We start from the raw sequence: 11914 nt of genomic DNA on the forward strand, positions 1-11914 counted from the left end.
TCAGCGAGGCCTTCCTTGCCCATTTAATCAAGAACAACCCCAGCTCCCATCCCCAACTCATTCTTCATGACAGCTTCCTGATTGTTTTTTTGGCTGTTCCTTTCAATAAATAATTAGCAGGCACTTTTACTTGTGCATTGTCATTCCTGCCCACCAGACGGCGCACCAGAGCGCCGGGACCGCGGCTATTTCACCACCAGTCCTCTGGTGGCGGGTTCAGAGGCAGTACTCAACAAAGGTAGGTTGAAATGGATGATTTTATTTACAGAAGTGAGGGTCACCCTTGAGACAATATGGAGTAGTCTACCGGTCTAGCCCTCGTGCACCGGGGAGCGCTTAGTAGGAGAGAGAGCAGCCACAGCCGCGTATAACCCCCACCAGCCTCATTTCCAACAGATGATGATGTTGGGGTCATTTTCCAGCCGCTCATCAAGTTCGCGGTAGCTCATGCCTGTTTGGGACAGTGCAGGTAAGGTGAGCAGTCTTGGCCTGGCCACCTGCCCTGACCCCACCCCAGCTGCCCTGCCTGTCTCCACCTGTCTTGCAGCAGATCTCATCATAGCTGTGGCAGCCTGTGTAAAGCCGGGCAGGGTGGCTCCGCTCATCCCGAGACACCCGCACGGGGTACTTCTGTAGTCGGCGGATGAGGTTCTTCATCAGCCCGAACTGGATCAGCTTCCTGGGGTGGGGTTGAGGGAGAGAGGGGTGATGCCCTGGCCAGTGCTTCCTCCAGCCCCGCTAACCCTTTCCTGCAGTCTCCCTTCTGATTTTGCTGGCCTCCGAATGCATCACCTCCAGGAAGCCTGCCTACACTAGTAGTGCCGCATGATTCTGCTCACTGGGAATCTCCAGCTTCCTTTCTAACCCAAGGCTCCAGAGAGATGTAGAGTGTATCTGCTTTCATGCAAACCCCTCATGCCCCTGGGGATCCTCTTCTGACCGTTCATCAACGCGCTGCAGCTGCTGGGGGTGGCGGCCAATGAGGTCTCTCACAGTCGTGCCAGGGCTCAGGCTGCAGTACAGCTGGAACACATCCCGGAGACTGGCCCTCTTGTGTCCTGTGGGCACCGAGGGTCAGCTCTGCAGGTAGCCCTGCTCTACCCAAGACGGCCTCCCCCAGAGCCCACCACTACCTTGTTTGGTCACATAGGATAAACAGGCCTCTTGCAGGGACTTGTCGTCTACGAGGTCCTGGACCTTGGGTGTCGGGCAGTACACATTGGAATACTGGAGGGTAGCAGGAAGCAAAGGGACCTGAGTGAGGGTCTTGGAAGTCTGACACCGCCCCAGTCTGGCCAAACCACATAACTCACTCTGCTTAACCAGACCTCAGACTCACCTACCTGGAGGATGGACACCAGTGTCACAACGCCATAATACCTGGGGGAGACAGCTGTGCTCAACTTCTGAGGGCCATGCCTTCCCACCTCCGCACGTGGGGTCCTGAGGCTCTCCTCTGGCTAGCAACCCTGTCCCAAGTGTGACTGCTGCCCCACTCACAGCAAGTTCTGGATGGCGATGCGCACCAGGTTGAGCTCCACATCTGCCTCGGCTGAGATCTTCTGGACATGGCGGAAGCCATCAATATAGGGCAGGATCTGGGAAGAGCGGGGCAGGGTAGGGCAGGGTCAGTTGGAGTGGGATGAGGCCAGAGATGTGGCCAGCCCTAGGTGATGATACCCAGGAAGGGACAGCACACCTGTTGTGTGGTAAGGTCCCACTGTGAGTTGAAGAAATCCTCCTTGTCCTTGGTAAAGACAGGCACATCATACTCCTGGGCCACAGGAGGGTCTGGCCGCTGCTCAATCACCTTCAAGTGGATGGTGTTGGACTCATCTGCAGGGGCCCCACCCATATCTTCAGTGTCCTCTCTTTCAAGAGGCCCTCAATTACCCTTCAGTCCTCCCAGCAGCTCTTGAGGCAGGTGGGTGGCCCTGGGTAGGGCCAGTCTACCCCACCCCCACCTTAAGTAAGCTCCATGTCCAACGTGGGGCTTGAACTCATGAATTCAAGATCAAGACTCACATGCTTTACTGACTGAGCCAGCCAGGTGCTCCCAATCTTCCCCTTTTAGGGAACAAGAGACAGGTCCAGAGAGGGAAGGGAACATACCCAAGGAGCATGGAGAGCTCTTCTGGCCTCCACATCCCAAATACATGCACTGGACCCTGGACATCATTAACCCAGCTCACTGGGCTACCAATTTGTTCATGAGTCTTTCCCATGGCTAGGCTTGCCTTCCCTTGCCATGTTCGTATCCCTCCTCTACCCCTCTGCTGTCCTTGAAAAGGCAGGGCCATACCGATGGGCAGAGTGCACCGGCCTGAGGCATTTAGCTCCTCCAGCAAGATGGTCATGATGGGCACCAACTTCTGCTTGCTCTCCTCCGTTGACACGAAGCTGCTCTCTAGCTGGATGGAGCATGGACAACATGGTGGGCACACCCCAGGAACCCTGGCTGGTATCCTGCCCTGGCAGATACCCAGGTTTGGAGGGCTTTAGAAACATTTGCCTGCCTTCCCCTCCACTCAAGCCCATCCTGTTGCAGACCTCCAGTGTGGTCAGGTAGCCAGCCAGCTTTTTGACGATGGGCTCGAGGGCACAGGTCTTGGCCTGGGCATCACACACGAAGCCTAGGTTGAAAAGCAGGGCATTGCGGCTGTATTTCTTGTGTTCAATGCACACGGGGCAGCCAATCAGTTTCTTCTCCATGGCTGTGCTGGATGGGGGGGAACAGGTGGGAGCAAAGTCAGGCTCCTTCTGTCCCCAAGCTCATCCACTCCTCAGGGGACATTCCCTCCCTTCCCCACTAGGGCCTCACACAGTGATAAGCTTGTTCTGCAGCTCTGGCTTGGTGATGATGTACACCTGGACTGTGTCAAACAGCTCCCGGGAGATGAAGTCTTCAGGGACCTGGGGAGGGGTGTGGTAAGAGGCCCCTTAGTGGACCCTGGGACTATGCAGAGTACACTGGGTGACCCCCAAAGCCTAAGCCCTCTTGTCCAGAGATTCTCCTCTCTCCTATCCACCCAGACCTACTACTATTTTGTTTCCAAACATATGCATGTTCTCACCTGCCTCCTGGCTTTTGCATACGCTGTTTCCCCTACCTGGTTCACTCACTCCTCCTCCATCTAAATTCCTAAACATCCAGGACTACTACTAGACCATGCACCCCGCCTCTCTTGGGAGCTGGCACCTCCCTGGGGTCTCTACAGCCCGATTTCCCACAATCATTGCCTATGGGCTGTTTGCCCCGTCACAGCGGGAGCCTGGGACCTGGGTCTGAGTGGCCTAGATTTACGATTCTCCGCGAATGAAGGAGTGGTATGCCTGCGTGCAGCATGGGGTACAGGAATCCACCGCTTCCGGGCAGCTTGCTCAGCTCCCGGGAGCGTCCCTCTCCCACCACCCCCACCACCCCCACCACCCCAGCCCTGCGGGCACGGATGGCACCTGATAGGTGATCTTAGGTCCCAGCGTGGGGTGGAACTCGCTGAAGAATATGCATTCGATGCGGCAGCCGCTGCCCATGGCGCTGGCAGGGCCCAGGTCTGTAAACCCTGGCCCCGGACCCCTGCGAAGACCCGTCGGAAACAGCCCTCAGGCCTGGAGAGCCAAGGCAAGCACGCCTGCGCACTCAAGCACTGGTTACGCTGTCTGCTTAACAGCGCTTGCGCAGAGCGACTGGGAGGTGTGGCTGGAGGTGGGGGACTCTTGTCTCAGGAAGTCCCGTCTGGGCAGACGTCGCACCCGGAAGTGAAGAGGCTCCGCGAAGGAGCGGCAGCGCGCGCGGCAGTGCCCCGCGTACCCCGCTTTCTCGGGAAGAAACCACCGCATCGGGTCAGCGCTGCGGGTGAGGCAGGCGAGTCCCTAGCGTGTAGGGGCAGCATGCCAGCGGCACGTGGGGAGACTGTGCGCGAAGGGATTCAGGCTGTAATTTTGTGCGCAGATGGGAACTACAAATCCCGTAGTGCTTCACGCCCTTTTAGCAGGCGCTCCCGCGCGGCGACGGCGTGACGCCCTCTGGGATTTGTAGTCTATTACATGGCCTTGCGCATCCTACCTGGAAGGTGGGCCAGTGATAAGTGCCAGTTCAGATGCGGGTACACGCCGACAGGCCGCCGGTCCTCGACTATTCCTAATGCCTGTGTTGGTACTGTCCCTTCCTACCTTAACTTCTTGGAAGAGAGTGGCATTCCTGACCTGCAACCTTTGCTCCAGTGAGGAGTGGACAGCAGGCACCTGAAACCCTTGCTCATTCTACTATGCTTTCAGGCTACAGCCATTGGCCTGGTTGACCATGGCCCTTTCTGTGGAGACCGAGTCGCACATCTACAGAGCTCTGCGCACTGCCTCTGGGGCTGCTGCCCACCTTGTGGCCCTGGGTTTTACCATCTTTGTGGCTGTGCTTGCCAGGCCTGGCTCCAGTAAGTAGAATTTATAGTTAACTTCTGGGAAGGAAAGTGCCTCTTCTCCTGGGGAGCAGGAGCAAGAGGAAGCCTTGGGCCTGACTCCAGGAAAGGCTTGGCTGGCTGGGGGACATCCTATGTTTGGAGGCCTAAGTGGGGAGGTGGTGAGTGAGGGGGCTCTACCAGTTTGGCCAGAGTACCTGGCTTCTCTTTCCTTGTCTTGGTGCCCCACTTGGCTGCCCTTTGTGAAGTGCTAAGAGGAGGGAGGACTGCCACAGTGGCACAGCATGGCCTCTGCTCCACGGAGGGACCAGGAAGCAAGGATAGGTAGGGGGTGAACTTGTTGCAGTAAGAGAGGGCTAGCGGTTTGGCAGTGCTTCCTTGGATGTTGGGCTGCCCATTTTCCTCACCCTGTAGGGGATTGATGTGGCTGTGTTCTTCTTGCCTCAGCCTCACAAAAACTCCTTTTCATTCCAGGTCTGTTCTCCTGGCACCCCACGCTTATGTCTTTGGCGGTAAGTAGTGCGCCTGGCCAGCTCTTAGGGGTGGGAGGGAGCACAGGTACGGGTGGTAGTCCTGACAGTCTCTGAATCCTTATGGACACTTCATATCTCTTTGGAGGGATGGAATGTGGGATTGGAGAAGTTGCGCACTCCAATTCCTGCACGTGGTTCATACCCCAGACTTGAACCATAGTGTTCAAAACCCAGAGCAAATTGGTCTAAGCACAAAATGAGACTTCACCCACCTCCAGGCAGGAAGCTTAGAAAATGCATTTGGGTGTACCTGTGTCCCCTTTTACCTTAATTTATAGTGATACATTGAATTTTCCTTGAAACAGTGCACCCATGTGGCCAGCTCTTGCCAAGAAATTGTATCCAGCCCTGTGTCAGGGAAACAAAGCCTGTGAATCATTTATAACTGCCACATCTCAAACCTAGTGTTTGCTGGGTAATATAGCAGAGATGACGTTTTAGCATTTCACCTAGGAAGGAGTGTGGATGTGTACAGACTTCTCGTCAGTTACTCAGGGCAGATGTTGGCCCTGCAGTTTCTCACTCTTGCTGCACCAAATGGATACTCTTGTCACTGAGGAGAGAGTGAAGAGGGAGACTGCCCAGAGTGACTGGCAGTTTAGCAAGTTACCTAAACCTCTTTTTCCTTCTGCTGAGCGGCACCCTGACTTCATTTCCCATCCCTGTCTCCCCAGTTCTCTTTCCTGATGACCGAGGCACTGCTGGTGTTCTCTCCTGAGAGTTCGCTGCTGCGCTCCCTTTCACGGAAGGGCCGAGCCCGCTGCCACTGGGTGCTGCAGCTGCTGGCCCTGCTGTGTGCACTGCTTGGCCTAGGCCTTGTCATCCTCCACAAGGAACAGCTTGGCAAAGCCCACCTGGCCACGTGGCATGGGAGGGCAGGGCTGATAGCTGTGCTGTGGGCGGGGTTGCAGTGCTCTGGGGGTGTGGGGCTGCTCTACCCCAAACTACTGCCCCGATGGCCCTTGGCTAAGCTCAAGCTGTACCATGCCACTTCTGGGCTGGTGGGCTACCTTCTGGGTAGTGCCAGCCTCTTGTTGGCCATGTGTTCGCTCTGGTTCACTGCCACAGTCACTGGTGGGGTCTGGTATCTGGCTGTGCTCTGTCCTGTCATTACCAGCTTGGTCATCATGAGTCAGGTGAGCAACGCCTACCTGTATCGCAAACGGATCCAACCATGAGCTCTTCCCAGCCTAGAAGCCTGGATTTGCCCCTCAGCATAGCAGCTGGGGCTGGGACCTCCTGGACTCTCTGAGCTGACCCAAGTCATGGGAGCACCTCGGGCACTGGGACAGGTTAGAGTAGGAGTCTTGTGTGTGACATTTTGCTTGCTCCTCACCCTGAAGTGTTTCCCCTTTCCTTCTGTACTGTCAGAGGAGCTTCTGGATGATGTGGCTGGATGAAGTGGGGGATGTAAGACTACTTCCCCGGCCACTCACCTCATACTTGTACTGGTATGTCCAAAAATTACAGGAGAGAAAAAAGGAAAATAAAAAAAAGAATGACTGAAAAGACTGGATGGGAGGAATAGCTTAGAGTTGGGGATAGTGCTTGCTAATGCTGTCAACATGAACAAACAGGCAACTGGGCAAGCTGGGGACCCCCGTCCCTGCCTGCTCACTAAGGGGCTGAAGCTGTCCCAGCACACAAGGTTCCAGGATCTGGCTGCTGAGCAGCCTGTGCCACGAGGGCCCTAGAGCTGTAGCTGTGGGTGGTACAGCTGTGTGTCCTTTCGGTCCCCCAGCTGCCTGCTGTGCTGGTGCCTCCAGACTGGGGGTGGGGGTGGTTAGATATGGACAGTGACAGGGTGGGAACTCGGGATAGACTGTTTCCACAGGTGTCAAGCACTGAGAACTCTGTTTTGGGGGTAAGCCATCAGGGAGAACAGCTCTTCATGACAGACAGGGCCCTCTGCCATCAGATCCTCTGGACAGGGCCTCCCTGACTGAGAATCAGAGGGAGAGAAAATGAGTAAGGCTCTCAAGTGAGAGCTCTGGGAAGGTGGTTTTAACAGTGGGCATGTGGTGGTAAGGGGGAAGTGGGATAACAGAGTTCTTACTCAGCTGGAGTTGCCATGGAGACCAAGCCCCGGACTCTAAAGTCCCTAAGTTTACCGTTGAACATGATGAGAGGGCTGCGCAAGGTGGTCTTACAGAGCCCAGGAGCCATACCTCAAAGAACTGCTTTATTGATACTGCAAGGCTGCAAGGCTGGGCCTGGCTGCCCACTCAAGTGGTCCTGTAAAAAATACTTGGGAGCTGTGGCTCTTCTGGCCCCGAACCAGCCACAGCCACAGCAGAGGGAATCAGAAATCTTCACATGAACATAGTCTTTCTGAGGGTGGGCAGGGAATTGCAGTCCGGCTGGACCCCCAGAACGTTTTTGGCAAATCCTTGCCTTGGCTCAGGGCTCTTGGCAACCAGTATCAGGCATGAGGGTTGGCCCAGGCACTGTGACACCAGTGTCCCTGTAGCCACTTGCTTGGGGCTATCTGCTGAGGTACAGTCTTACCTCAGAGGGCCTGGGCTGGCTGATGGTTCAGAGGCCCCATGCCTGGCATAGTGGTTGTCTGGAGTTGGAACCAGGTAGCAAGTCCCGGGTAGTGTTGGCGAGAAATAGCAGAAGGCCGTGGAGACCCCCAGGAGGCCTTCTTCCCTCTCCTCAGAGCAGTCAGAGCCCTGGAGTAGCTGAGAGGTGTCAAGGGGGAGCTTGGGAGAGGAGGTGCTACACTCAAGGTGGTCTGGAGTTACAGCTTCGGGGGAGCTGCCTCGAAGGTGATCAGGCTGGATTCTGGGACAGCCCCTTTTCCTGGGAGCGTGGGGGCCTTGTCTGAGGGTAGGGGGCTATCCACCTTGTCCCCTGCCTCCTCTTCATCGTCGTCCATGCTTGGCCAGACGGACTGGTCCTCCACTCTCTTCAGCCGCTCATTGAGGGCCTTCAGGGCCAGTTGCCTGGAGCCAGGGGAAAGATGACAAATCACTTTGGGTTTGGACTTGGCTCATGCCCTATATTCTTCCCCCATGAAGCTGACTCCCCCTACCACCCAGCTTTCTCTTAGAATCTTATGCATTCCCCTTTACCATGTAGGACCCAGGGATCCCCAGGGACTGGAAAGGACCTACTCAGCATTCAGAATAAGGACCCAAAGGGCTTGGCTGCCCACACACAGAGCCTTCCCTTCATAGTCCGGGCACCTCCAGGCTTAGAAGGCCAATAGGGTGTCTGCCAGACTGCCCACCAGGCCAGCCTCAGGGATGATTCTGAGGATGGTGCCTAAGCATGGGCTGAGCTGGCACCCCAGGGAAGATGGGTGGAAGGGCAAGTCCCTTGGATGTGGGCACTGGTATCACATCCAAGGAGAGGGTTATTACTTCTCTCTCTCTCCTTGTTAGGTATGTTTTGAGCCTCCTGGCAAGGGTCTGAGGGGAATGCTGGAACTCAGGCACTTATGTGGGATCTCAACCTGGCAAGCAGGGCCAACTTGGGTCACCCCATCCCTCCTAATGGACTCTAATGTTTTCCTTCCCAGAAGAATCCCCACAGCCACCAGGACCTGAGTTAGAGCAGGGACACACCAAGTCCTTGCAGAAAGAGGAGGGACAGCTTATGTGTGTAGGAGACAGGCCAGAGCCTACGGTTCCAGTGGACAAACCCTTTTGGACCTTACTTTGGGGGGAGGTGGGAAAGTTGACTGGAAGGTGTACCTGTGCACTTGGGACCCTAGGTTACCCAGGAGGTGGAATGCCCATGCTGCCAGCTAATACTTCCAATAGTGGTAACTGTGGAACCCTGATGCCTCAACCTGTCTGTGCTACAAGGATGGGGGACAGCCTGTAACAGCCTTCCAAGTTTCATCAGAGGAGCAAAACCGCCAACATGCCAGGCAACATGACAGGAAAGGCAACAAGAACATGGGCACAGAAAACGATAGCCCAGTTCCATCCTGTGCTCTAGCCTGACACATGGCAGATTGGCACAGAAAGGACAGTTCCCTGTGCTACCCAGGCTCCATCCTGGAGAGAGCCTTGTCAATTCTATCTAAAGCCCGCTAAACCAGAGGTAGTGGTATAGTACTCACTTCCTCACAAGGGTCAAAGATAGGAAACCCTGCCTCACACTACTAGTAGCCCTTTGGGTTTGGGAGCAGCATGCTGCCAAAGGCCTAACTGGCTGGAGAAGTAACAACCACAGGGCTATGCCAGGAACCTAGCTCCTGACAACCTTCCCTACCTCAGCCTGCCATTTTCTTGGACCCGAGCAGAGCTGTTATGAATTTCCAGCCAACCCTAACTAATCCAAGACTTCTCACTAAAGAAAGAGTACTACCGGTCCCTGGCTCCGCCTACAGAGCTCTGAGGACAGCTCAATTTCTAGCAGGTTCAGCCCTTTTGGTCCCACCTTCTCCACTGGATAAAGTGAAGACAGACCTCAGTCTTTAGGATTCATCAGCCACAGAGATACAAACCACAGGGCTCACAGTAATGCCCCGCAGCATGTTTTGTGTACTTTTCAACACCCACCACCTTAGGCCATAGTAATCTGTGGCTCTTCTCCAGCTGGCAACTCCTTCAAGAAAGGGTGTATCCTATGCTCAATGCCACAGACCCAGTGGGGACTAAGCACGGGGATAACCTTTCAGGTGAATTCACAAAGCTGCCTGGCAAGAATCAGTTTAAGAGACGAGCAAAAGCAAAAGCCTTTGGCAAATCCAGAAAGCAGGAGCAGAGTCTGCTCCAGATTTCACTACTAAAGTCACTGCCTAAAAAAGAACTTCAACAATGATGTTGGAAATGGAGCTGTGTCAACTCTGGTGAGTCTAAAGACCTGGGAGAGACAGAGACAACTGGATTAAAAAATGTCTTCCCAGCCCTGGACAAGGTGCATTCAGCCGGGACTCCAGATGGTGCAGATGGCTTGGTTTACAGATAATGAAGGTTGTCTCCACTCCCTGTGTGGTCAGCAGGCTCCCGTGGTGGGTCACATGGCCTGTCCCCTGGGTGTGGTGACACATACATGCTGGAAAGACAGGATGGCAAATCTAGTAATACCCTGAGGTTTCCCCCTCAATGATTAAGTGGCAGAGAAGCACAGCATCTGAATTAGGACCCAGGAAGAGGACATGGTTCAGCATTTTGAAATTGGGGTGGCTCAGACCACCTTGTAAGGTCGGTCTTCATGTGTGTCCCTCCCTCAGTGGGGAAAGAGGACCAGCAGGTTGTTTCTGGCTCCCACAGGACCAGTGTCTAGGATTCCAAGATTCTGAGACAAGGTCAGGATTATGTGTACCTGGCCCTTCATTAACCCTTACACAGTACCAAAGGAAACTGGACATTTCTTAGGACTTGTTAAGTGGCCTGAGTGGTGTGAAAGGCAAATTGCACTTCTTCATGTTGGAAAGTGCTATTGGAGCCCAGCACCTAATTGCTGAGTTTCTCAAGGCCACAAACCGGATTTTAACTCCTGAGTCAGTCCCAACACCTGACCCTTGGCTGCCAGCCAACACACAGCAAGCACAACAGATGGAACAAGACTCGGTCAATAAAAACTCCCTTAGCTCAATAATGTTTTGGAAGACTCCACAGTACCTTCTCCGCTCTGCATCCTGAGGGTCTGTGCCTGGGAGGCTGATGGTGATGGAAGATGGGGCACCTACATCATAGCGCTTCACTGTCTTCTGGCATATCTTTACCTTCACCAGGAGGCTGTGCACCAAGTTCGCCAAGAGCCCCACCACAGGCTGCAGGATCTCAGGGAAGAAGGTGGCAAAAGCAAAGTGGTCAGCCATGTCCCCTCGGCCTCGGCTATGGCGCTGGTAGAAGCGAAGATACACCCAACCGGAGAGAAGCCCAAAGCCATAGGAGGCCAGTGCTGGGCTCTGGAGCAGCGTGGCCAGCCGCAACAGCAGCAGCAGCCCCAACAGCAGCATGGGCACCACGCTGACGCGCACCTGAGGCACACGCAGGACCACGCAGTCCCCCATGGTTTGCTTGAGTGCCACCAGGACACCACCCAGGAAGCCCAGGGCTCCGTGGATGCGGATAGTGAAAAGGTAGACCAGGTTGAAGGAAGCCATGTAGGTGAGGAGGTAGGCGAAGGCCCCCAGCAGCCCCACAGACACATTCACCACTGAGAAGAAGATGAGCAGCTCCAAAGCTCCCCAGAGGGGCTCCAGCAAACGTCCAGCCACCACCACTGTGGCCAGGCTGATGGCCACATCCCACAAGTGCTGTTCCATCAGCCCATGGGTGGCCAGGGTCCAGATCCAGAAATTGGGCGGAAAGAGGTAGCCTGGGGTGACCGCCAGGCAGCCGGTGTCCACGGCGAAGGACAGCAGGTAGAGAAAGAGTACTGCCGCGCACAGGGTCTTTACTACCACGCTGGCGCTGGCCAGGATGGCCCCCAAATGCTGGCGGGCGCCCGGTAGGGCGCGCTGCATCTTCCCGAAGGGCGTCGGCCTGAGGGAAGGGTCTAGTGTGTCAGGGGCCTCCCCGGGGCCTCGTCCCAGTCCGGCCCCGTTGGGAGGCCCGGGCCCGGCCTAGTCACTGGCCTATGGCCCCGGTGAAGATTCCACTTCTGGTTGCGTCGGCTCCAGTCCCAAAGGGCCAAGTTGGGCCTGGTCGCGGGCCCGGGGCCTAGGCCCCTCGCCGGGGTCCTGAGGGAAGGCCCTGGGAGGCTTCGGCACGTCTGCCTCCCGTCCTGCCTGCCTTGTGGGCCCCGCGCCAAGCTGACCCGGCTGGCGTTGGTCTCAGGACTCGGCCTCTTCCATCCACTCAGGGGCCCGATGGTCTGAGCCGGACTGGAGCCTTGTTCTGGGCCCCAGTAAAGTCTCGTCAGTTCCGGCTCGGCCTCGGTCTTGGCTGCGACCGTACCTCCTCCCTTCCCAGGCGCCGACAAACAGAGGTGCTGCGCCTGCGCGTCCGGGCAGCGGCGGGATGCCCTTCCGGCTCCGCGGCATGCTGGGACATGTAG

The 11914-nt window shown here is 55.9% G+C and overlaps 3 protein-coding genes across 6 annotated transcripts; 1 reads left to right on the forward strand and 2 right to left on the reverse strand.

Moving 5' to 3' along the window:
* Positions 1–239: 239 nt before the first annotated feature.
* On the reverse strand, positions 240–3651 carry NPRL2 (NPR2 like, GATOR1 complex subunit). The gene is made up of 11 exons (XM_045989693.1): positions 3457–3651; positions 2822–2913; positions 2551–2719; positions 2303–2411; positions 1700–1836; positions 1501–1598; positions 1344–1380; positions 1134–1227; positions 941–1058; positions 537–679; positions 240–451 (listed from the first exon to the last, which is right to left on the reverse strand). The coding sequence occupies exons 1-11, from the start codon at positions 3532–3534 to the stop codon at positions 384–386; spliced, it is 1143 nt and encodes a 380-aa protein (XP_045845649.1). The 5' UTR covers positions 3535–3651; the 3' UTR covers positions 240–383.
* Positions 3652–3723: 72 nt separating this feature from the next.
* On the forward strand, positions 3724–6453 carry LOC123932774 (transmembrane reductase CYB561D2). Of its 4 annotated transcripts, none has more exons than XM_045991375.1 (4): positions 3724–3843; positions 4279–4430; positions 4890–4927; positions 5623–6453. In XM_045991375.1, exons 2-4 carry the CDS (start codon positions 4304–4306, stop codon positions 6124–6126), a joined length of 669 nt encoding a protein of 222 aa, XP_045847331.1. In that variant the 5' UTR covers positions 3724–3843; positions 4279–4303; the 3' UTR covers positions 6127–6453. The 4 variants fall into 4 exon arrangements, with proteins under 4 accessions (XP_045847331.1, XP_045847329.1, XP_045847330.1 ...); XM_045991373.1 differs by having other exon boundaries at positions 3726–3856; XM_045991374.1 differs by having other exon boundaries at positions 3732–3865.
* A 660-nt stretch (positions 6454–7113) lies between these two features.
* TMEM115 (transmembrane protein 115) lies at positions 7114–11854 on the reverse strand. The gene is made up of 2 exons (XM_045992357.1): positions 10531–11854; positions 7114–7896 (listed from the first exon to the last, which is right to left on the reverse strand). Exons 1-2 carry the CDS (start codon positions 11379–11381, stop codon positions 7692–7694), a joined length of 1056 nt encoding a protein of 351 aa, XP_045848313.1. The 5' UTR covers positions 11382–11854; the 3' UTR covers positions 7114–7691.
* Between the last annotated feature and the right edge of the window lie 60 nt (positions 11855–11914).

Source organism: Meles meles, chromosome 20, assembly GCF_922984935.1.
Source record: "Meles meles chromosome 20, mMelMel3.1 paternal haplotype, whole genome shotgun sequence".
Classification (NCBI taxonomy): Eukaryota; Metazoa; Chordata; class Mammalia; order Carnivora; family Mustelidae; genus Meles; species Meles meles.

Excerpts from the sequence above, each read along its gene's own strand:
- NPRL2 (XM_045989693.1), bottom strand. The coding sequence starts at position 3,534 with ATGGGCAGCGGCTGCCGCATCGAATGCATATTCTTCAGCGAGTTCCAC. Across the intron at positions 1,599-1,699 it reads GGGACCTTACCACACAACAG|ATCCTGCCCTATATTGATGG; the intron begins GTGTGCTGTCCC and ends CGCTCTTCCCAG. Across the intron at positions 1,228-1,343 it reads CACTGGTGTCCATCCTCCAG|TATTCCAATGTGTACTGCCC; the intron begins GTAGGTGAGTCT and ends GCTACCCTCCAG.
- LOC123932774 (XM_045991375.1), top strand. The coding sequence starts at position 4,304 with ATGGCCCTTTCTGTGGAGACCGAGTCGCACATCTACAGAGCTCTGCGC. Across the intron at positions 4,431-4,889 it reads GCTTGCCAGGCCTGGCTCCA|GTCTGTTCTCCTGGCACCCC; the intron begins GTAAGTAGAATT and ends TTTTCATTCCAG. Across the intron at positions 4,928-5,622 it reads CCACGCTTATGTCTTTGGCG|TTCTCTTTCCTGATGACCGA; the intron begins GTAAGTAGTGCG and ends CTGTCTCCCCAG.
- TMEM115 (XM_045992357.1), bottom strand. The coding sequence starts at position 11,381 with ATGCAGCGCGCCCTACCGGGCGCCCGCCAGCATTTGGGGGCCATCCTG. Across the intron at positions 7,897-10,530 it reads CAGGATGCAGAGCGGAGAAG|GCAACTGGCCCTGAAGGCCC; the intron begins GTACTGTGGAGT and ends CCCTGGCTCCAG.